The following is a 27,404-nucleotide window of genomic DNA, read 5'->3' as shown; positions in this document are numbered from 1 at the left end:
CTCCCGCGAACTCTCTAGACATTATCAACTGTTGTCCTCAAGTGTTTGAGAGACTCAACATAACTTTAATGACAGTTCAGAGCAGTGAGAACTGGATGAGGCTTCGGAGTTCATATGACAACCCAGCCATGGATGGATCTAATCTCATCGGGTTCAGCAGGGACTGGCAGAGATTAGATCCATCCATAGGTAGGCTGGCTGTACAGAAATCATCCAAAAGATCAACTTCAATACAACCAACCTGTTGAATTTTTTGCATGCAATTATATCTGGCAGCTATAGTCACCTGCAGTGATCATTATGTCCTGCTGGCAGGGAAGTCTCCCTGATGGTAAAACACAATAGTGTTGTGGGAGGGATTCTCCCATTCGCACCGACTGTTTTGAAGGGGGAATCAAACAATTTTCTTTCCTGAAAACAGGAAATCACATCATCTATGGCTTACCTTTGTGCAATGTCCTCCTCTACCCTAAACTACACCAGGAGCGGTTTATGAAGCATGTGACCTTCACAAGCCTCCCTGGTGGAGCACCATCCATGTGTTGTAATTGAGAGTGACTGATTGAGGAAGCTTGTGACATTCACATTCTCTGCTTTGCAATTGGCCCCCCATGTATCAGATCAATTTCAGTCTAATTTTTTCCCCTTCTTAGAAAAGTGCTAAGCTGCTCTGTTTGAGGAAGACTTGCAGTAAGGCATTTGCCCATCTTCACATTTATTACAGGTACTTATATGGCGCTGTCCATTTACATATATATTGTACCTTCCCATCAGTCCCTAACCTTTAAGGGGCGTACGATCTAAGGGCCCTAACCTACATTCATACATACACAGACTAGGGCCAATTACCTTACCAGCATGTCTTTGGAGTGTGTGAGGAAACCTCGCAAGCACAGGGAGAACATGAAAACTCCAGGCAGGTAGGGCCATGGTTGGGATTTGAACCAGCAACCTCCAGTACTGCCAGGCAAAGGTGCTAACCATTTAGCCACTGTGCTGCCCAGTCATTGGTGCTCTGAGACATGGCATGATTCTCTCCCAAAAGATAGAGGTGCATTAGCAGTACTCTGATCCTTCCTTCCCTCTTCTACTAGGATCAGGTCTGACACACACGCGGAGATTCAGCTAACTGCCTGAGAAGTTTATTCGAGTCCCTGAGGTAGTCAGAAGCTTCCTGGCCATCATTAGTGAAGATTCAAAAACACCATATCAGGTCTGTAAGACAGTTGATAGGTTGTAATATAATTTATACTTCAAAGGCTTTAAACAGGTGGGAGCTCCATTGCTACCATGATAGAAGCCTGTTACATGGTCAGAGAAAACAGGTCAGGAGCCATCTGGTGAACGTTTAGCATGGTAGGTTTGGGGAACAGCCTAAGATTAAAAAAACACTCAAGCAGAAGCAGAAGCTTGAAGTTCGGTCCACTTTAATAAATGTCAGTTGGAACATTAGCAAAATACGCTTTCACTTTGAGCTAAAAATATAGGACTGGTGCTAGGCTGCAGAAATTCCAGCAGTTGGGTAGGCAATGGACCAAAGCAACTAGAACTGATGCTCACCTTTCCCTGAAGCTTTTCTCCAATGGATCCTGAGATATTTCTCCACCCTAAGACATCTCCCTTGATGGTGCTTGCTATCATCATTTCTTATACAACTATAGGAAACCCCTGAATAGGGGGAAGAGGCCATTTTCAAGGCTGACTGCAATTTAAGTAGGTCTGTCCAATGCCCCACCTAACAGCCATGAAGACTGTGGTAATGGTTGAGCACAGGAGGAGAAAGGTCTTTTCACACCCTTCACTATCACCAATGATTATTATGCACATGGCAACACATGCTGTGAATTTGTGAAATTCATCACCTCCTAAGATAATAGATTATACAGTATGCAGAAGGAAAATTGTACCTGAAGGGAAGAGTGATTCACAGGCCAAGTAATCTATTCAGGGAAAATGGGATGCGTTTATGAAGAGCATGCATCCGAAGTAACAAACATCTGCTATCATACGGTCGGTATTCTTCAAAAAAGAATATAAAGCCAATCTTTCATCCAGCCTAAATCTCCATGCAGTGGAGTAAAGGGTGGCCTCCATTTTCTTCTGCAGTCTTATCACAGATTGTGAAATCAGTGGCTTTGGTTTTCGGTGTTTATTACTATATTACTTGCATCTAACCATGCTTGAAATTCAAGTCAGCAATTTTCAATCTGCTTTAAACTTCTTTTAATGTTGCCATGTGGCTAAGCACTAGGAGGCTGTGTTTCAAGCATGGTGGGTCCCATTGAGATCTAGACAAGTTTCTGGCAGTCTGGAACCTTTTTTTTGTTTTATTACAGACAGCAATGTGGCAATGACATTGAATATTATATGTGCCAGTTGCTGTGTGCTACCCCAGTCTCTCTCCCACCCTAGGCCATGGCTTAGGAAGCTATGCAGAAATCTGAATCTAGCAAAAACTTACAGCATGTTGGGAAATATTTGTAACATATAAAAATGTACTCCTCCGATACCGGCAATCACTTTAAGAAAAAAGATTTCTGGTGTTTTGTGGGAGATTTCAAACACTTTCACTACGAATGGCCAATTTAAAGGAGAAGAAAACTGTTACATTGACATTCATATTCTAAAATGAATGCAAGCATGTAACACTGACAGCAGAAAGTGAAGTTGGCATGGCAAGACCCAACAATGTAACGTATTTCTCCTCCATCGCTGCCGGCATCCCTTGAATTCTTTGCACGTGCACAGAGTCTGGCCATAGAGAAAATTGTCCATGGTTGTCTTTATCCTCTAAACCAGGGGTCTCTAAACTTTTAAAGTCTGAAGGACCATAAACCGGCCCTTTGAAGAGGGCCGGAGTGTGGCCAGTGGAGTTGGAAAATGTTTCAGGCCGAGCATCAGTAAGAATAAACATGGCCTCAAGGTTGGTGGTCAGTAAGAGAGAGGGGTGCCCCATCATTGGTATCAATGGGAGGAATAGTACCCTATAAGTGTTATCAGGGGAAGAAATAGTGCCCCAATGTTGGGGTCAGTGCCCCAAGGGCTGGATAAAGGCTAGCAGGGCCACATCCGGCCCTCGGGCTGCAGTTTGGAGACCCCTGCTCTAAACCCAAGTCCAGAGCAACTATAAAATAAGCTTGTAGGGCTGAAAAAGCACCGCATGAGGTAGGCCAGAAAGAGGGTTGTACTCACTGGAGGTATGCACTACCATGGACAGTTTTGAACACTGAAGTATGTACTACCATTCATTTTTTATGCACAATAGATATATATCCCATCATTGATATGTGTTCTTCAAAAAAGATCCCAGCTCATACATAGAAGGTACACTTATCCTTTAAAGCAGACCTATACTCCAATGTTCTTCTATGCAACCAATCTTGGCCTACTAATGAAGTTAAAATACTTACCATTCCGGCAGAAAGCAAAGAGATCCTGCCAGGGCTGGTCACATTACTATATGCCAAAACCTTAGCCACAAAGTATATGATGGTCTATGATGGAGGGGCACATCCGTGGTCAAGAGCCATCGACCAATGTGGTCACAACTGCCCACATAATTGGTGGCATCAGAAGCCCAGATGCCCATTTCCAGAAGAATAGCGGTTTATTAGTATAAAGAACCAGAGGAGCAGAACGGAAAAGAATGTGATGTTGTGAATAGATCCACCTATAGGAGCTAAGTAAATAATAAACGCATGGACCTTTTTCAGGTTCAGGATTATGCTCCTGGTTTCCTGAATGTTTTGTAATCATCTGTTGAGTAGAGGGGTTTAATGCAAAGAAAGTGAAGCTTTGATCAGCCACAGTCCAGAGTGGATAAACGTCGATTTCCCTTATTCACAAAGTAGGGTGTTTCCCACAGCGTAACCTAGTGGACCGAGGCAGAACGCTGCCCTGCAAGGTAACTCGAGGACATTGCTACTAGAAGGCGTATGACTCACCTTTCCAATGTAGATCAGCGCCTAGCTCATGTCTACGCAACAGTTTGGGGGTCGCGATGAGGGGAAAACCATGAATGAAAGCGGGGAATAAAAATGCACAGAGAACTGAAAGAAAACACAGGTGGGATTTCGGCAAGTTGTTTGTGGATGTGCGAGGACAACAGTGGAAGTGCAAACACGCCGGTATAGCGGCAAACTGCAGGCTCCAGACTTTAGGAGACGGGAAGGAAACAACAATATATCTCTGGGATTGTCAACGGATAACACCCTGCAGAGGACATCAGCCCGGCAAAGCAAAAGGTAAGAAACCATGAAAATGCTTTACCTTCAACGAGACAATAAGTGGAGGAGTTGCGGATCAAACATAGAAATCCGCGTCCCGCTCACTTGGCTTACTCATGGACTAAGCTATACCAAACGACATCGCGATATACAACTCAATGGTAGGTTGGCTAAGCATTACAAAATGGGACGGATAAGTAACGACAATACACACAACAGCATGAACTACGCATCTTACAAATGTGAAGGAAAAACCCAGAACTACAAGAAATGGAGGCATATCGACGATCTGGTAAGAAGATCTTCCAACCATTTTGTATCAACCTCAAGCTCCATTGATATTTAACAGAGGAGCTTTCACAGTGCCAATCCCACCGAGCGGGGAAGAATTCACAAAATGTAACATAAAAGGGGTTAGAATGACAAAAGCGAGTCAACACCATCAGTCTGGAACATTGTTAATGGCATCTATCATTGCATTAGACGTCGTAGAGGTCGGATCCAAGGCGAAGGCAGCCACAAGCAACCAATATAGAAAACCAAATGTCTCCCCTGCAGACTAGGAAGGTCTCAGCGTATTTAGTGATCCAGCCAGATCCCGATTACAATTCTGCCTAAGAAAAGCAGGCTAAAGAGGATACACAATAGAAGCAGTATGTGGCTTGCTGTGGGGGTGGGGTGTTTAAAACCCAGCTGGCAGCCATAGGATACTCTTGCCTATACCACACGTCAAGAATCATTCCCTGGGTGGGGGTGGAAGGGAGGAGCGGGGGAGGGGGACGCACGTTCCCTTACAACCCCAAACACAAAAGAGAATCTTGGCTTGGGAGCCCACAGAAGGGCTGACGGCCCTAATTTATAATGGCAAGACAGGGAGTAGGTACTAATAGGTGCAATAAATGTTTCCACGGTGACAAAGGGTTAACCAAGAGGAGGGAAAAGGCCTCTTCACACTCCTGTCCAAAGAAAGACAATTTATCACTTGGCTGGGAGGGAAGAGCAGATCACGTAGATATGCAGATTAGTAGCATGTATGGCCATGTCATGGGAGCCACAATACCATTTATGTCCTTTTCTTAGATTATCAGAAGCAAACTGCCACCATTACAACATTTCTCCTCATCTGATCAGTAAATTGTCACAAACTAAACCTGACCATCAGAAGTCTTATCGCTACTTTAACCATCAACATCTACGGTCCGCAACATTGGTGTCACCGTCTACGGTCCGCAACGTTGGTGTCACCGTCTACGGTCCGCAACGTTGGTGTCACCGTCTACGGTCCGCAACGTTGGTGTCACCGTCTACGGTCCGCAACGTTGGTGTCACCGTCTACGGTCCGCAACGTTGGTGTCACCGTCTACGGTCCGCAACGTTGGGGTGACAGTCACCGTTTACGGTCCGCAACGTTGGTGTGACAGTCACCGTCTACGGTCCGCAACGTTGGTGTGACAGTCACCGTCTACGGTCCCCAACGTTTGTGTGACAGTCACCGTCTACGGTCCCCAACGTTGGGGTGACAGTCACCGTCTACGGTCCCCAACGTTGGGGTGACAGTCACCGTCTACGGTCCCCAACGTTGGTGTCACCGTCTACGGTCCGCAACGTTGGTGTCACCGTCTACGGTCCGCAACGTTGGTGTCACCGTCTACGGTCCGCAACGTTGGTGTCACCGTCTACGGTCCGCAACGTTGGTGTCACCGTCTACGGTCCGCAACGTTGGTGTCACCGTCTACGGTCCGCAACGTTGGTGTCACCGTCTACGGTCCGCAACGTTGGTGTCACCGTCTACGGTCCGCAACGTTGGTGTCACCGTCTACGGTCCGCAACGTTGGTGTCACCGTCTACGGTCCGCAACGTTGGTGTGACAGTCACCGTCTACGGTCCGCAACGTTGGTGTGACAGTCACCGTCTACGGTCCCCAACGTTTGTGTGACAGTCACCGTCTACGGTCCCCAACGTTTGTGTGACAGTCACCGTCTACGGTCCCCAACGTTGGGGTGACAGTCACCGTCTACGGTCCCCAACGTTGGGGTGACAGTCACCGTCTACGGTCCCCAACGTTGGGGTGACAGTCACCGTCTACGGTCCCCAACGTTGGGGTGACAGTCACCGTCTACGGTCCCCAACGTTGGGGTGACAGTCACCGTCTACGGTCCCCAACGTTGGGGTGACAGTCACCGTCTACGGTCCCCAACGTTGGGGTGACAGTCACCGTCTACGGTCCCCAACGTTGGGGTGACAGTCACCGTCTACGGTCCCCAACGTTGGGGTGACAGTCACCGTCTACGGTCCCCAACGTTGGGGTGACAGTCACCGTCTACGGTCCCCAACGTTGGGGTGACAGTCATCGTCTACGGTCCCCAACGTTGGGGTGACAGTCACCGTCTACGGTCCCCAACGTTGGGGTGACAGTCACCGTCTACAATCTGCAAACAATAGTCACATATATAGCTGTGCTCATCCCAGACTACAAGGACATACATACAGATAACTGGCCATCCATTACATTGCTGGTTCCCTGTAGTATCTGCAATCCATTTCATCTATCAGACCCCGACACGTGAACACGATCACACACATACCAATGTATTTAAAAACCAAACAAAACATTAAAATATATTTGAGAAATGCCAATCAATGTAATTAGAATCTTGTATAAAAGGAACTTGGGGCCTTCCTTTGAAAAACACATCAATCGAGTGGCCGACAAAACTCCATCTCTGAAGGTCACGTTCCACATTAACCCCGGAGATGCTAAACTCCTCCCATTACACAAGTAAAAATCCAATAAAAAACTAGCGCTCTGAGCTGAGACGCGTCCATCTGTAGCGGCACGTCAGGGTAACTGCAGTTCTCTTGTAGCGCTGACATTTAACCCCCATGCAGCGTAGAGTCTGCCTTGTCAAGTGCACAGCAACCAAATACTGCAGCCATTCAGTACTGAGCTCCCATATGGTCTAGCGGTTAGGATTCCTGGTTTTCACCCAGGCGGCCCGGGTTCGACTCCCGGTATGGGAACAAAATTTTACATGTTACACTTGTTAATTGTTTAATAACTGATGTAATAAGATCTGTTTTTTTATGCCACGTATGTGAATATTCATATATTATGTAGCAAAACACTCTTCATGTTCCAGACCAACATACAATTACATAGTTAGTCTGTCTGAAAAAAGACAAAAGTCCATCCAGTTCCGCCATTAAAAAAAAAAAGTTCTAATCCTACACCCACAGTTGATCCAGAGGAAGGCAAAAAACCCAGCAAAGCACGATCCAATGTGCTCCTGCAGGGAAAAAATTCCTTCCTGACCCCCCGAGAGGCAATCGGATATTCCCTGGATCAACGTTCCCTATAAATGTTCTATCCAGTTATATTCTGTGTATCCAAGAAAGGATCCAGGACTTTCCTACAGCAATCCACTGAGCCGGCCACAACCAACTCTGGAGGGAGTCTATTCCACATTCTCACAGCTCTCACTGTGAAGAAACCTTTCCGTGTTTGGAGATGACATTTCTTTTCCTCCAGACGTAAAGAGCACCCCCTTGTCCTCTGTGATGACCTCAGGGGGAATAACTACACCGAGTTCACTATATGAACCACTGATGTATTATACATGGAGATCATATCCCCCCTTATGTATTATACATGGAGATCATATCCCCCCTTATGTATTATACATGGAGATCATATCCCCCCCTCATGTATTATACATGGAGATCATATCCCCCCTTATGTATTATACATGGTGATCATATCCCCCCTTATGTATTATACATGGAGATCATATCCCCCCCTCATGTATTATACATGGAGATCATATCCCCCCTTATGTATTATACATGGAGATCATATCCCCCCTTATGTATTATACATGGAGATCATATCCCCCCTTATGTATTATACATGGAGATCATATCCCCCCTTATGTATTATACATGGAGATCATATCCCCCCTTATGTATTATACATGGAGATCATATCCCCCCCTCATGTATTATACATGGAGATCATATCCCCCCTTATGTATTATACATGGTGATCATATCCCCCCTTATGTATTATACATGGAGATCATATCCCCCCCTCATGTATTATACATGGAGATCATATCCCCCCTTATGTATTATACATGGAGATCATATCCCCCCTTATGTATTATACATGGAGATCATATCCCCCCCTTATGTATTATACATGGTGATCATATCCCCCCCTTATGTATTATACATGGTGATCATACCCCCCCCTTATGTATTATACATGGAGATCATACCCCCCCCTTATGTATTATACATGGAGATCATTTCCCCCCTTATGTATTCTACATGGAGATCATATCCCCCCTTATGTATGCTACATGGAGATCATATCCCCCCTTATGTATTCTACATGGAGATCATATCCCCCCTGATGTATTATACATGGAGATCATATCCCCCCCTTATGTATTATACATGGTGATCATATCCCCCCTTATGTATTATACATGGAGATCATATCCCCCTTATGTATTATACATGGAGATCATATCCCCCCTTATGTATTATACATGGATATCATATCCCCCCCTTATGTATTATACATGGAGATCATTTCCCCCCCTTATGTATTATACATGGAGATCATATCCCCCCTTATGTATTATACATGGAGATCATATCCCTCCTTATGTATTATACATGGAGATCATATCCCCCCCTTATGTATTATACATGGAGATCATATCCCCCCCTTATGTATTATACATGGAGATCATATCCCCCCTTATGTATTATACATGGATATCATATCCCCCCCTTATGTATTATACATGGAGATCATTTCCCCCCCTTATGTATTATACATGGAGATCATATCCCCCCTTATGTATTATACATGGAGATCATATCCCCCCCTTATGTATTATACATGGAGATCATTTCCCCCCTTAATCTCCTCTTCTCAGTAGAGAATACACTCAATTCCTCTAATCTCTCCTCATAGCTGATCTCCTCCATGCCTTGTATCAGTTTGGTTGCCCTTCTCTGTACTTTCTCCAGTTCCCCAATGTTCTTTTTGTGAATTGGAGCCCAAAATTGAACTGCATATTCCAGATGAGGTCTTACTAATGATTTGTACGGGGGGGGGGGGTAATATATCATCTCTCTCTGGAGTCTAAACCTCTCCTAATACATGCCATTATTAAGCCTCTGATCTACCAGAACCCCCAGATCCTCCTCCATCATTGACCCCCAAAGGTCCTTATGCATATTCTTAGCCCCCAAGTGCAGAACCTTACATTTACCAACATGAAACCTCATTGGCCCCATAGTCCCCCAATTACACAGAGCATTGAGGTCGGCTTGTAAGTTGGAGACATCCTGTAAAGATGTTATCCCCGGCACAGCTTGGTGTCATCTCCAAAGACTGAAATGGGATGGATTCATATATTGTGCAGTGGACATCCTCTCCTAGATCCACACCAACATACAATGATGAAATAAAGAAGGGTATTTGCTCACCTCCAGCCCTTTTAATGGCACAACACGTTTCTTCTTCAGTTCTTCACATTTCCTCATTTTGCAGATTTGGTGGCTGGTGCTCCGGTTGACGCAGTTGTAGCACGCTCCGCACGGTTCTTTTCTCATGCATGGTGTACAGACTCCACATCGCTTCCTCTTCTTATGGGGCTGCTCTGAACTTTCCACGGCACTACCACCACCAATGGCACTGCCATCATCCACACCAACAATGCTAATTACCTTCTCCACAGGCAACGGCATCATATCCACTGGTAACTGCACAGTCTTCAGCCTCCCAAGCGATTCGGCATCATCACAAAAGTCATAAATATCTTGGGCCCCCATGTGAGGCACCAGGGCAGGCTGGGTCTCCATCATTGGACAGCCAACTCCAGGGACCCCTTCACCCAATACACAATCTTCACATCCGCAGATCTAATAAACCATAAGGCCGACCTGTGTGTGGGGTCTGCTGAATGTTATCTAGTTCTAGGAACTACTACTAAAAAACCTTTAAATGTGACCCGCCGTTTATGTCCCTTCATTTGGATGAAACGCCTGATTTAGGTGGAACGTTCATGGAAGAAATTCCTTCTAGAGCCTAAAATTTTTCTTATGCCAGCCTAGCGGATGTATTAAAGGGACGCGCGATCGTATCTCCTGGAGATTTCCCTTTCCCCCCTGACAGCTCATGGTGACGGAAGCAGAGGGAAAGCGTGCACTCTACTGAAATGGGGGTGTATCGTGTCCTCCTCAAAGGGTTCCTAAAAAACAGAGGAAGATATACTTGGGGTCAGAAGTGATTATATTGTCCACATATAAACCTTTCACCAAATGCATTCAACCAAGCTTTGTATTCTAGAGTTCTGTCAACATCCCAGGGATCTGGAAGCTGCAATAACCATCAGGCTGTCTACAATTCCACCCAATGTGTAGATGGAGCAGATTTCCCCCCAAAATGTGTAGATGGAGCAGATTTCCCCCCAAAATGTGTAGATGGAGCAGATTTCCCCCCAAAATGTGTAGATGGAGCAGATTTCCCCCCAAAATGTGTAGATGGAGCAGATTTCCCCCCAAAATGTGTAGATGGAGCAGATTTCCCCCCAAAATGTGTAGATGGAGCAGATTTCCCCCAAAAATGTTTAGATGGAGCAGATTTCCCCCAAAAATGTATAGATGGAGCAGATTTCCCCCCAAAATGTGTAGATGGAGCAGATTTCCCCCCAAAATGTGTAGATGGAGCAGATTTCCACTCAAAATGTTTAGATGGAGCAGATTTCCCCCCAAAATGTATAGATGGAGCAGATTTCCCCCCAAAATGTATAGATGGAGCAGATTTCCCCCCAAAATGTGTAGATGGAGCAGATTTCCCCCCAAATGTGTAGATGGAGCAGATTTCCCCCCAAAATGTAAAGATGGAGCAGATTTCCCCCCAAAATGTTTAGATGGAGCAGATTTCCCCCCAAAATGTATAGATGGAGCAGATTTCCCCCCAAAATGTGTAGATGGAGCAGATTTCCCCCCAAAATGTGTAGATGGAGCAGATTTCCCCCCAAATGTTTAGATGGAGCAGATTTCCCCCCAAAATGTGTAGATGGAGCAGATTTCCCCCCAAATGTGTAGACTGAACACACAGCTTCCAGTTCACAATTAGCTAATGAGGGTAAACAAAGGTTGTATATATATAAACAGAGGAAGTCCTGGAGATGTTTGGACACAAAGCACCTGAGATCCACAATAAACACAAAGAAATACAAAACACACTGAAGGTAAACACAAAACACACCAAGGATGACAGGACAGGGGGGCTTCATTCTTTGTTCTGAGGGACAAGCACCCCCAAAAACATCATACATACGAACATACACATAAGGGTCACAGGGTGCTCCCCAATACATCCCACGTGTCAGCAGTCAACAGATCGCGGAATCCCCAGCTCACCATGACCAGTTCAAACAGATGATCATTGGACCAACTGTGATCCGTGACCTTCACTAATAATTCCAGACATAGAACATCCAATGTATCACACACAGAGGGGATCCCATGCATCACACATAGAAAGGAGATCCCCTGTATCACACATACAGAGGAGATCCCATGTATCACACACAGAGAGGAGATCACATGTATCACACATACAGAGGAGATCTCATGTATCACACACAGATGAGGAGATCTCATGTATCACACACACAGAGGAGGAGATCCCATGTATCACACACACAGAGGAGGAGATCCCATGTATCACACACACAGAGGAGGAGATCCCATGTATCACACACACAGAGGAGGAGATCCCATGTATCACACACACAGAGGAGGAGATCCCATGTATCACACACATAGAGGAGGAGATCCCATGTATCACACACATAGAGGAGGAGATCCCATGTATCACACACATAGAGGAGGAGATTCCATGTATCACACACAGAGATCCCATGTATCACACACAGAGATCCCATGTATCACACACAGAGATCCCATGTATCACACACAGAGGAGGAGATCCCATGTATCACACACAGAGGAGGAGATCCCATGTATCACACACAGAGGAGGAGATCCCATGTATCACACACAGAGGAGGAGATCCCATGTATCACACACAGAGGAGGAGATCCCATGTATCACACACAGAGGAGGAGATCCCATGTATCACACACAGAGGAGGAGATCCCATGTATCACACACAGAGGAGGAGATCCCATGTATCACACACAGAGGAGGAGATCCCATGTATCACACACAGAGGAGGAGATCCCATGTATCACACACAGAGGAGGAGATCTCATGTATCACACACAGAGGAGGAGATCTCATGTATCACACACAGAGGAGGAGATCTCATGTATCACACACAGAGGAGGAGATCTCATGTATCACACACAGAGGAGGAGATCTCATGTATCACACACAGAGGAGGAGATCTCATGTATCACACACAGAGGAGGAGATCTCATGTATCACACACAGAGGAGGAGATCCCATGTATCACACACAGAGGAGGAGATCCCATGTATCACACACAGAGGAGGAGATCCCATGTATCACACACACAGAGGAGGAGATCCCATGTATCACACACAAAGAGGAGGAGATCCCATGTATCACATAGAGGAGGAGATCCCATGTATCACACAGAGGAGATCCCATGTATCACATAGAGGAGGAGATCCCATGTATCACACAGAGGAGATCCCATGTATCACACACAGAGGAGGAGATCCCATGTATCACACAGAGGAGATCCCATGTATCACACAGAGGAGATCCCATGTATCACACAGAGGAGATCCCATGTATTACACAGAGGAGATCCCATGTATCACACAGAGGAGATCCCATGTATCACACAGAGGAGATCCCATGTATCACACAGAGAAGATCCCATGTATCACACAGAGCAGATCCCATGTATCACAAAGAGCAGATCCCATGTATCACAAAGAGGAGATCCCATGTATCACAAAGAGGAGATCCCATGTATCACAAAGAGGAGATCCCATGTATCACAAAGAGGAGATCCCATGTATCACAAAAAGGAGATCCCATGTATCACACACAGAGGAGGAGATCCCATGTATCACACACAGAGGAGGAGATCCCATGTATCACACACAGAGGAGGAGATCCCATGTATCACACACAGAGGAGGAGATCCCATGTATCACACACAGAGGAGGAGATCCCATGTATCACACACAGAGGAGGAGATCCCATGTATCACACACAGAGGAGGAGATCCCATGTATCACACACAGAGGAGGAGATCCCATGTATCACACACAGAGGAGGAGATCCCATGTATCACACACAGAGGAGGAGATCCCATGTATCACACACAGAGGAGGAGATCCCATGTATCACACACAGAGGAGGAGATCCCATGTATAGCACACAGAGGAGGGGATCCCATGTATCACACACAGAGGAGGAGATCCCATGTATCACACAGAGGAGGAGATCCCATGTATCACACAGAGGAGGAGATCCCATGTATCACACACACAGAGGAGGAGATCCCATGTATCACACACACAGAGGAGGAGATCCCATGTATCACACACATAGAGGAGATCCCATGTATCACACAGAGGAGGAGATCCCATGTATCACACACATAGAGGAGATCCCATGTATCACACACACAGAGGAGGAGATCCCATGTATCACACACATAGAGGAGATCCCATGTATCACACAGAGGAGGAGATCCCATGTATCACACACATAGAGGAGATCCCATGTATCACACACAGAGGAGATCCCATGTATCACACACAGAGGAGATCCCATGTATCACACACAGAGGAGATCCCATGTATCACACAGAGGAGGAGATCCCATGTATCACACAGAGGAGGAGATCCCATGTATCACACACATAGAGGAGATCCCATGTACCACACACAGAGGAGGAGATCCCATGTATCACACACAGAGGAGGAGATCCCATGTATCACACACAGAGGAGGAGATCCCATGTATCACACACAGAGGAGGAGATCCCATGTATCACACAGAGGAGGAGATCCCATGTATCACACAGAGGAGGAGATCCCATGTATCACACAGAGGAGGAGATCCCATGTATCACACAGAGGAGGAGATCCCATGTATCACACACAGAGGAGGAGATCCCATGTATCACACACAGAGGAGGAGATCCCATGTATCACACACAGAGGAGGAGATCCCATGTATCACACACAGAGGAGGAGATCCCATGTATCACACACAGAGGAGGAGATCCCATGTATCACACACAGAGGAGGAGATCCCATGTATCACACACAGAGGAGGAGATCCCATGTATCACACACAGAGGAGGAGATCCCATGTATCACACACAGAGGAGGAGATCCCATGTATCACACACAGAGGAGGAGATCCCATGTATCACACACAGAGGAGGAGATCCCATGTATCACACACAGAGGAGGAGATCCCATGTATCACACACAGAGGAGGAGATCCCATGTATCACACACAGAGGAGGAGATCCCATGTATCACACACAGAGGAGGAGATCCCATGTATCACACACAGAGGAGGAGATCCCATGTATCACACAGAGGAGGAGATCCCATGTATCACACAGAGGAGGAGATCCCATGTATCACACAGAGGAGGAGATCCCATGTATCACACAGAGGAGGAGATCCCATGTATCACACAGAGGAGATCCCATGTATCACACAGAGGAGGAGATCCCATGTATCACACAGAGGAAGAGATCCCATGTATCACACACAGAGGGGATCCCATGTATCACACAGAGGAGGAGATCCCATGTATCACACAGAGGAAGAGATCCCATGTATCACACAGAGGAGGAGATCCCATGTATCACACAGAGGAGGAGATCCCATGTATCACACAGAGGAGGAGATCCCATGTATCAAACAGAGGAGGAGATCCCATGTATCACACAGAGGAGGAGATCCCATGTATCACACAGAGGAGGAGATCCCATGTATCACACAGAGGAGGAGATCCCATGTATCACACAGAGGAGGAGATCCCATGTATCACACACAGAGGAGATCCCATGTATCACACAGAGGAGGAGATCCCATGTATCACACACAGAGGAGATCCCATGTATCACACACAGAGGAGATCCCATGTATCACACACAGAGGAGATCCCATGTATCACACACAGAGGAGGAGATCCCATGTATCACACAGAGGAGGAGATCCCATGTATCACACACAGAGGAGATCCCATGTATCACACACACAGAGGAGATCCCATGTATCACACACAGAGGAGATCCCATGTATCACACACAGAGGAGGAGATCCCATGTATCACACACAGAGGAGGAGATCCCATGTATCACACACAGAGGAGGAGATCCCATGTATCACACAGAGGAGGAGATCCGATGTAAGAGACACAAAGTGAGCAGAAAGTCGTCCCGGAGGTCACTCACCTGCACCGCCAGCACCGATGATGATCGCTCAGGGGTCACATGATCCCCCCATGGCAGATCTCCGGGGGCCCCACATGTCACCCTCCGCCGGTATCTGGGAGCTTCCCTCACCTTCTATGAGCCTCTCCGAGCTTCACCGATAGGGGGGGGAGGGGGAGGAGGAGGGAGGGGGAGGGGAGGGAGCGTGCAGGGGCACAGATGTGGAGCAAACAAAAGGGAAGTGAATGAGAAACACAAAGATACGAAGTGGAGCGACAGAGGATCCGGAGTACATCCAGAGAGAGGAGGGGGAGGAACAACCACACAGATCTGCGCAGACTGATCTCCTCCATATATACTGTATATATCTATATATATACCCGGACACAGGAGGGGGGAGGAACAACCACACAGATCTGCGCAGACTGATCTCCTCCATATATACTGTATATATCTATATATATACCCGGACACAGGAGGGGGGAGGAACAACCACACGGATCTGCGCAGACTGATCTCCTCCATATATACTGTATATATATATATATATATATATATACCCGGACACAGGAGGGGGAGGAACAACCACACAGATCTGCGCAGACTGATCTCCTCCATATATACTGTATATATCTATATATATACCCGGACACAGGAGGGGGGAGGAACAACCACACAGATCTGCGCAGACCGATCTCCTCCATATATACTGTATATATATATATACCCGGACACAGGAGGGGGAGGAACAACCACACAGATCTGCGCAGACCGATCTCCTCCATATACTGTATATATATATATACCCGGACACAGGAGGGGGGAGGAACAACCACACAGATCTGCGCAGACTGATCTCCTCCATATATACTGTATATATATATATACCCGGACACAGGAGGGGGGAGGAACAACCACACAGATCTGCGCAGACTGATCTCCTCCATATATACTGTATATATATATATACCCGGACACAGGAGGGGGGAGGAACAACCGCACAGATCTGCGCAGACTGATCTCCATATATACTGTATATATATATATACCCGGACACAGGAGGGGGGAGGAACAACCGCACAGATCTGGGCAGACTGATCTCCTCCATATATACTGTATATATATATACCCGGACACAGGAGGGGGAGGAACAACCACACAGATCTGCGCAGACTGATCTCCTCCATATATACTGTATATATATATATACCCGGACACAGGAGGGGGAGGAACAACCACACAGATCTGAGCAGACTGATCTCCTCCATATATACTGTATATATATATATACCCGGACACAGGAGGGGGAGGAACAACCACACAGATCTGCGCAGACTGATCTCCTCCATATATACTGTATATATATATATACCCGGACACAGGAGGGGGGAGGAACAACCACACAGATCTGCGCAGACTGATCTCCTCCATATATACTGTATATATATATATACCCGGACACAGGAGGGGGAGGAACAACCACACAGATCTGCGCAGACTGATCTCCTCCATATATACTGTATATATATATATACCCGGACACAGGAGGGGGAGGAACAACCACACAGATCTGCGCAGACCGATCTCCTCCATATATACTGTATATATATACCCGGACACAGGAGGGGGGAGGAACAACCACACAGATCTGCGCAGACCGATCTCCTCCATATATACTGTATATATATATATATATACCCGGACACAGGAGGGGGGAGGAACAACCACACGGATCTGCGCAGACCGATCTCCTCCATATATACTGTATATATATATATACCCGGACACAGGAGGGGGGAGGAACAACCACACAGATCTGTGCAGACTGATCTCCTCCATATATACTGTATATATATATATACCCGGACACAGGAGGGGGAGGAACAACCACACAGATCTGTGCAGACTGATCTCCATATATACTGTATATATATATATACCCGGACACAGGAGGGTGGAGGAACAACTACACAGATCTGCGCAGACTGATCTCCATATATACTGTATATATATATATACCCGGACACAGGAGGGGGAGGAACAACCGCACAGATCTGCGCAGACTGATCTCCATATATACTGTATATATATATATACCCGGACACAGGAGGGGGGAGGAACAACCACACAGATCTGCGCAGACTGATCTCCATATATACTGTATATATATATATACCCGGACACAGGAGGGGGAGGAACAACCGCACAGATCTGCGCAGACTGATCTCCATATATACTGTATATATATATATACCCGGACACAGGAGGGGGGAGGAACAACCACACAGATCGCAGACTGATCTCCTCCATATATACTGTATATATATATATACCCGGACACAGGAGGGGGGAGGAACAACCACACAGATCTGAGCAGACTGATCTCCTCCATATATACTGTATATATATATATACCCGGACACAGGAGGGGGGAGGAACAACCACACAGATCTGCGCAGACTGATCTCCTCCATATATACTGTATATATATATATACCCGGACACAGGAGGGGGAGGAACAACCACACAGATCTGCGCAGACTGATCTCCTCCATATATACTGTATATATATATATACCCGGACACAGGAGGGGGAGGAACAACCACACAGATCTGGGCAGACTGATCTCCTCCATATATACTGTATATATATATATATATATATACCCGGACACAGGAGGGGGAGGAACAACTACACAGATCTGCGCAGACTGATCTCCTCCATATATACTATATATATATATATACCCGGACACAGGAGGGGGAGGAACAACCACACAGATCTGCGCAGACTGATCTCCTCCATATATACTGTATATATATATATACCCGGACACAGGAGGGGGAGGAACAACCACACAGATCTGCGCAGACTGATCTCCTCCATATATACTGTATATATATATATACCCGGACACAGGAGGGGGGAGGAACAACCACACAGATCTGCGCAGACTGATCTCCATATATACTGTATATATATATATACCCGGACACAGGAGGGGGGAGGAACAACCACACAGATCTGCGCAGACTGATCTCCATATATACTGTATATATATATATACCCGGACACAGGAGGGGGGAGGAACAACCACACAGATCTGCGCAGACTGATCTCCTCCATATATACTGTATATATATATATACCCGGACACAGGAGGGGGAGAAACAACCACACAGATCTGTGCAGACTGATCTCCTCCATATATACTGTATATATATATATACCCAGACACAGGAGGGGGGAGGAACAACCACACAGATCTGGGCAGACTGATCTCCTCCATATATACTGTATATATATATATATACCCGGACACAGGAGGGGGGAGGAACAACCACACAGATCTGCGCAGACTGATCTCCATATATACTGTATATATATATATACCCGGACACAGGAGGGGGGAGGAACAACCACACAGATCTGGGCAGACTGATCTCCTCCATATATACTGTATATATATATATACCCGGACACAGGAGGGGGGAGGAACAACCACACAGATCTGGGCAGACTGATCTCCTCCATATATACTGTATATATATATATATATACCCAGACACAGGAGGGGGAGGAACAACCACACAGATCTGCGCAGACTGATCTCCTCCATATATACTGTATATATATATATACCCGGACACAGGAGGGGGAGGAACAACCACACAGATCTGCGCAGACTGATCTCCTCCATATATACTGTATATATATATATACCCGGACACAGGAGGGGGAGGAACAACCACACAGATCTGCGCAGACTGATCTCCTCCATATATACTGTATATATATATATATATATACCCGGACACAGGAGGGGGAGGAACAACCACACAGATCTGCGCAGACTGATCTCCTCCATATATACTGTATATATATATATACCCGGACACAGGAGGGGGAGGAACAACCACACAGATCTGCGCAGACTGATCTCCTCCATATATACTGTATATATATATATACCCGGACACAGGAGGGGGGAGGAACAACCACACAGATCTGTGCAGACTGATCTCCTCCATATATACTGTATATATATATATACCCGGACACAGGAGGGGGAGGAACAACCACACAGATCTGGGCAGACTGATCTCCTCCATATATACTGTATATATATATATTCCCGGACACAGGAGGGGGGAGGAACAACCACACAGTTTTGCGCAGACTGATCTCCTCCATATATACTGTATATATATATATACCCGGACACAGGAGGGGGAGGAACAACTACACAGATCTGAGCAGACTGATCTCCATATATACTGTATATATATATATACCCGGACACAGGAGGGGGGAGGAACAACCACACAGATCTGCGCAGACTGATCTCCTCCATATATACTGTATATATATATATACCCGGACACAAGAGGGGGGAGGAACAACCACACAGATCTGCGCAGACTGATCTCCATATATACTGTATATATATATATACCCGGACACAGGAGGGAGAGGAACAACTACACAGATCTGGGCAGACTGATCTCCATATATACTGTATATATATATATTCCCGGACACAGGAGGGGGGAGGAACAACCACACAGATCTGCGCAGACTGATCTCCTCCATATACACTGTATATATATATATACCCGGACACAGGAGGGGGGAGGAACAACCACACAGATCTGCGCAGACTGATCTCCTCCATATATACTGTATATATATATATACCCGGACACAAGAGGGGGGAGGAACAACCACACAGATCTGCGCAGACTGATCTCCATATATACTGTATATATATATATACCCGGACACAGGAGGGGGAGGAACAACCACACAGATCTGCGCAGACTGATCTCCTCCATATATACTGTATATATATATATACCCGGACACAGGAGGGGGGAGGAACAACCACACAGATCTGCGCAGACTGATCTCCTCCATATATACTGTATATATATATATATACCCGGACACAGGAGGGGGGAGGAACAACCACACAGATCTGCGCAGACTGATCTCCTCCATATATACTGTATATATATATATATACCCGGACACAGGAGGGGGAGGAACAACCACACAGATCTGCGCAGACTGATCTCCTCCATATATACTGTATATATATATATACCCGGACACAGGAGGGGGAGGAACAACCACACAGATCACAGACTGATCTCCTCCATATATACTGTATATATATATATACCCGGACACAGGAGGGGGGAGGAACAACCACACAGATCGCAGACTGATTTCCTCCATATATACTGTATATATATATATATACCCGGACACAGGAGGGGGGAGGAACAACCACACAGATCTGCGCAGACTGATCTCCTCCATATATACTGTATATATATATATACCCGGACACAGGAGGGGGGAGGAACAACCACACAGATCTGCGCAGACTGATCTCCATATATACTGTATATATATATATACCCGGACACAGGAGGGGGAGGAACAACCACACAGATCTGGGCAGACTGATCTCCATATATACTGTATATATATATATACCCGGACACAGGAGGGGGAGGAACAACCACACAGATCTGCGCAGACTGATCTCCTCCATATATACTGTATATATATATATACCCGGACACAGGAGGGGGGAGGAACAACCACACAGATCTGGGCAGACTGATCTCCTCCATATATACTGTATATATATATATACCCGGACACAGGAGGGGGGAGGAACAACCACACAGATCTGCGCAGACTGATCTCCTCCATATACACTGTATATATATATATACCCGGACACAGGAGGGGGAGGAACAACCACACAGATCTGCGCAGACTGATCTCCTCCATATTTACTGTATATATATATATACCCGGACACAGGAGGGGGGAGGAACAACCACACAGATCTGCGCAGACTGATCTCCTCCATATACACTGTATATATATATATACCCGGACACAGGAGGGGGAGGAACAACCACACAGATCTGTGCAGATTGATCTCCTCCATATATACTGTATATATATATATATATACCCGGACACAGGAGGGGGAGGAACAACCACACAGATCTGCGCAGACTGATCTCCTCCATATATACTGTATATATATATATACCCGGACACAGGAGGGGGAGGAACAACCACACAGATCTGCGCAGACTGATCTCCTCCATATATACTGTATATATATATATATACCCGGACACAGGAGGGGGGAGGAACAACCACACAGATCTGCGCAGACTGATCTCCTCCATATATACTGTATATATATATATATATACCCGGACACAGGAGGGGGGAGGAACAACCACACAGATCACAGACTGATCTCCTCCATATATACTGTATATATATATATATATATACCCGGACACAGGAGGGGGAGGAACAACCACACAGATCTGCGCAGACTGATCTCCTCCATATATACTGTATATATATATATACCGGGACACAGGAGGGGGAGGAACAACCACACAGATCTGCGCAGACTGATCTCCTCCATATATACTGTATATATATATATACCCGGACACAGGAGGGGGAGGAACAACCACACAGATCTGCGCAGACTGATCTCCTCCATATATACTGTATATATATATATACCCGGACACAGGAGGGGGAGGAACAACCACACAGATCTGCGCAGACTGATCTCCTCCATATATACTGTATATATATATATATACCCGGACACAGGAGGGGGGAGGAACAACCACACAGATCTGCGCAGACTGATCTCCTCCATATATACTGTATATATATATATACCCGGACACAGGAGGGGGGAGGAACAACCACACAGATCACAGACTGATCTCCTCCATATATACTGTATATATATATATATATATATACCCGGACACAGGAGGGGGAGGAACAACCACACAGATCTGCGCAGACTGATCTCCTCCATATATACTGTATATATATATATACCCGGACACAGGAGGGGGAGGAACAACCACACAGATCTGCGCAGACTGATCTCCTCCATATATACTGTATATATATATATACCCGGACACAGGAGGGGGAGGAACAACCACACAGATCTGCGCAGACTGATCTCCTCCATATATACTGTATATATATATATACCCAGACACAGGAGGGGGAGGAACAACCACACAGATCTGCGCAGACTGATCTCCTCCATATATACTGTATATATATATATACCCGAACACAAGAGGGGGGAGGAACAACCACACAGATCTGCGCAGACTGATCTCCTCCATATATACTGTATATATATATATACCCGGACACAGGAGGGGGAGGAACAACCACACAGATCTGGGCAGACTGATCTCCTCCATATATACTGTATATATATATATACCCGGACACAGGAGGGGGGAGGAACAACCACACAGATCTGCGCAGACTGATCTCCTCCATATATACTGTATATATATATATACCCGGACACAGGAGGGGGAGGAACAACCACACAGATCTGGGCAGACTGATCTCCTCCATATATACTGTATATATATATATACCCGGACACAGGAGGGGGGAGGAACAACCACACAGATCTGCGCAGACCGATCTCCTCCATATATACTGTATATATATATATATACCCGGACACAGGAGGGGGGAGGAACAACTACACAGATCTGCGCAGACTGATCTCCTCCATATATACTGTATATATATATATACCCGGACACAGGAGGGGGGAGGAACAACTACACAGATCTGCGCAGACTGATCTCCTCCATATATACTGTATATATATATATACCCGGACACAGGAGGGGGAGGAACAACCACACAGATCTGCGCAGACTGATCTCCTCCATATATACTGTATATATATATATACCCGGACACAGGAGGGGGGAGGAACAACCACACAGATCTGCGCAGACTGATCTCCTCCATATATACTGTATATATATATATACCCGGACACAGGAGGGGGAGGAACAACCACACAGATCTGCGCAGACTGATCTCCTCCATATATACTGTATATATATATATATACCCGGACACAGGAGGTGGAGGAACAACCACACAGATCTGCGCAGACTGATCTCCATATATACTGTATATATATATATACCCGGACACAAGAGGGGGGAGGAACAACCACACAGATCTGCGCAGACTGATCTCCTCCATATATACTGTATATATATATATACCCGGACACAGGAGGGGGGAGGAACAACCACACAGATCTGCGCAGACTGATCTCCTCCATATATACTGTATATATATATATATATACCCGGACACAGGAGGGGGAGGAACAACCACACAGATCTGGGCAGACTGATCTCCTCCATATATACTGTATATATATATATACCCGGACACAGGAGGGGGGAGGAACAACCACACAGATCACAGACTGATCTCCTCCATATATACTGTATATATATATATATACCCGGACACAGGAGGGGGAGGAACAACCACACAGATCTGCGCAGACTGATCTCCTCCATATATACTGTATATATATATATACCCGGACACAGGAGGGGGAGGAACAACCACACAGATCTGCGCAGACTGATCTCCTCCATATATACTGTATATATATATATACCCGGACACAGGAGGGGGGAGGAACAACCACACAGATCTGGGCAGACTGATCTCCTCCATATATACTGTATATATATATATACCCGGACACAGGAGGGGGGAGGAACAACCACACAGATCTGGGCAGACTGATCTCCTCCATATATACTGTATATATATATATATATATACCCAGACACAGGAGGGGGAGGAAGAACCACACAGATCTGCGCAGACTGATCTCCTCCATATATACTGTATATATATATATACCCAGACACAGGAGGGGGAGGAACAACCACACAGATCTGCGCAGACTGATCTCCTCCATATATACTGTATATATATATATACCCGGACACAGGAGGGGGGAGGAACAACCACACAGATCTGCGCAGACTGATCTCCTCCATATATACTGTATATATATATATATATATACCCGGACACAGGAGGGGGAGGAACAACCACACAGATCTGGGCAGACTGATCTCCTCCATATATACTGTATATATATATATATATACCCGGACACAGGAGGGGGAGGAACAACCACACAGATCTGCGCAGACTGATCTCCTCCATATATACTGTATATATATATATACCCGAACACAAGAGGGGGGAGGAACAACCACACAGATCTGCGCAGACTGATCTCCTCCATATATACTGTATATATATATATACCCGGACACAGGAGGGGGAGGAACAACCACACAGATCTGGGCAGACTGATCTCCTCCATATATACTGTATATATATATATACCCGGACACAGGAGGGGGGAGGAACAACCACACAGATCTGCGCAGACTGATCTCCTCCATATATACTGTATATATATATATATACCCGGACACAGGAGGGGGAGGAACAACCACACAGATCTGCGCAGACTGATCTCCTCCATATATACTGTATATATATATATACCCGGACACAGGAGGGGGGAGGAACAACCACACAGATCTGGGCAGACTGATCTCCTCCATATATACTGTATATATATATATACCCGGACACAGGAGGGGGGAGGAACAACCACACAGATCTGCGCAGACTGATCTCCTCCATATATACTGTATATATATATATACCCGGACACAGGAGGGGGAGGAACAACCACACAGATCTGCGCAGACTGATCTCCTCCATATATACTGTATATATATATATACCCGGACACAGGAGGGGGGAGGAACAACCACACAGATCTGCGCAGACTGATCTCCTCCATATATACTGTATATATATATATATACACCCGGACACAGGAGGGGGGAGGAACAACCACACAGATCTGCGCAGACTGATCTCCTCCATATATACTGTATATATATATATACCCGGACACAGGAGGGGGAGGAACAACCACACAGATCTGCGCAGACTGATCTCCTCCATATATACTGTATATATATATATACCCGGACACAGGAGGGGGAGGAACAACCACACAGATCTGCGCAGACTGATCTCCTCCATATATACTGTATATATATATATATACCCAGACACAGGAGGGGGAGGAACAACCACACAGATCTGCGCAGACTGATCTCCTCCATATATACTGAATATATATATATACCCGGACACAGGAGGGGGGAGGAACAACCACACAGATCTGCGCAGACTGATCTCCATATATACTGTATATATATATATACCCGGACACAGGAGGGGGAGGAACAACCACACAGATCTGCGCAGACTGATCTCCTCCATATACACTGTATATATATATATACCCGGACACAGGAGGGGGGAGGAACAACCACACAGATCTGCGCAGACTGATCTCCTCCATATATACTGTATATATATATATACCCGGACACAGGAGGGGGAGGAACAACCACACAGATCTGCGCAGACCGATCTCCTCCATATATACTGTATATATATATATATACCCGGACACAGGAGGGGGGAGGAACAACCACACAGATCTGCGCAGACTGATCTCCTCCATATATACTGTATATATATATATACCCGGACACAGGAGGGGGGAGGAACAACCACACAGATCTGCGCAGACTGATCTCCTCCATATATACTGTATATATATATATACCCGGACACAGGAGGGGGGAGGAACAACTACACAGATCTGCGCAGACTGATCTCCTCCATATATACTGTATATATATATATACCCGGACACAGGAGGGGGGAGGAACAACCACACAGATCTGCGCAGACTGATCTCCTCCATATATACTGTATATATATATATACCCGGACACAGGAGGGGGAGGAACAACCACACAGATCTGCGCAGACTGATCTCCTCCATATATACTGTATATATATATATACCCGGACACAGGAGGGGGAGGAACAACCACACAGTTCTGCGCAGACCGATCTCCTCCATATATACTGTATATATATACCCGGACACAGGAGGGGGGAGGAACAACCACACAGATCTGCGCAGACTGATCTCCTCCATATATACTGTATATATATATATATATATATACCCGGACACAGGAGGGGGGAGGAACAACCACACAGATCTGCGCAGACTGATCTCCTCCATATATACTGTATATATATATATATATATATACCCGAACACAAGAGGGGGAGGAACAACCACACAGATCTGCGCAGACTGATCTCCTCCATATATACTGTATATATATATATATAACCGGACACAGGAGGGGGAGGAACAACCACACAGATCTGGGCAGACTGATCTCCTCCATATATACTGTATATATATATATACCCGGACACAGGAGGGGGAGGAACAACCACACAGATCTGCGCAGACTGATCTCCATATATACTGTATATATATATATATATACCCGAACACAGGAGGGGGGAGGAACAACCACACAGATCTGCGCAGGCTGAACTCCTCCATATACACGGTATATATATATATACCCGGACACAGGAGGGGGAGGAACACCACACAGATCTGCGCAGACTGATCTCCTCCATATATACTGTATATATATATATACCCGGACACAGGAGGGGGGAGGAACAACCACACAGATCTGCGCAGACTGATCTCCTCCATATATACTGTATATATATATATATACCCAGACACAGGAGGGGGGAGGAACAACCACACAGATCTGCGCAGACTGATCTCCTCCATATATACTGTATATATATATATATATATATATACCCCGACACAGGAGGGGGGAGGAACAACCACACAGATCTGCGCAGACTGATCTCCTCC

General features: G+C 45.9%; 1 protein-coding gene and 1 non-coding gene across 3 annotated transcripts in view; one reads left to right on the top strand and one right to left on the bottom strand.

Annotated features, from left to right (window-relative positions):
* LOC149441208 (methylcytosine dioxygenase tet3-like) overlaps positions 1-15,818 on the bottom strand; it is a 120,369-nt gene extending 104,551 nt beyond the window's left edge. For both annotated transcript variants that reach the window (XM_089657622.1, XM_089657620.1), the window contains exons 1-2: positions 15,679-15,818; positions 9,732-10,495 (exon numbers count right to left, since the gene is read on the bottom strand). In XM_089657622.1, coding sequence (XP_089513748.1) covers positions 9,732-10,109 — 378 coding nt within the window. In that variant the 5' untranslated portion in view covers positions 10,110-10,495; positions 15,679-15,818. The remainder of the gene's footprint in view (positions 1-9,731; positions 10,496-15,678) is intronic.
* On the top strand, positions 7,176-7,247 carry TRNAE-UUC (transfer RNA glutamic acid (anticodon UUC)). The gene has a single exon. It is a non-coding gene; the product is annotated as a tRNA-Glu (tRNA).
* Positions 15,819-27,404: the final 11,586 nt, after the last annotated feature.

The sequence above is a fragment of the Staurois parvus genome, unplaced genomic scaffold (assembly GCF_062004578.1).
Source record: "Staurois parvus isolate SC_StPar_1 unplaced genomic scaffold, SC_StPar_1.0 ptg001012l, whole genome shotgun sequence".
Taxonomy (NCBI): domain Eukaryota; kingdom Metazoa; phylum Chordata; class Amphibia; order Anura; family Ranidae; genus Staurois; species Staurois parvus.
The sequence above is the reverse complement of the archived record's forward strand: the minus strand, read 5'-3'. Positions and strand labels throughout refer to the sequence as shown.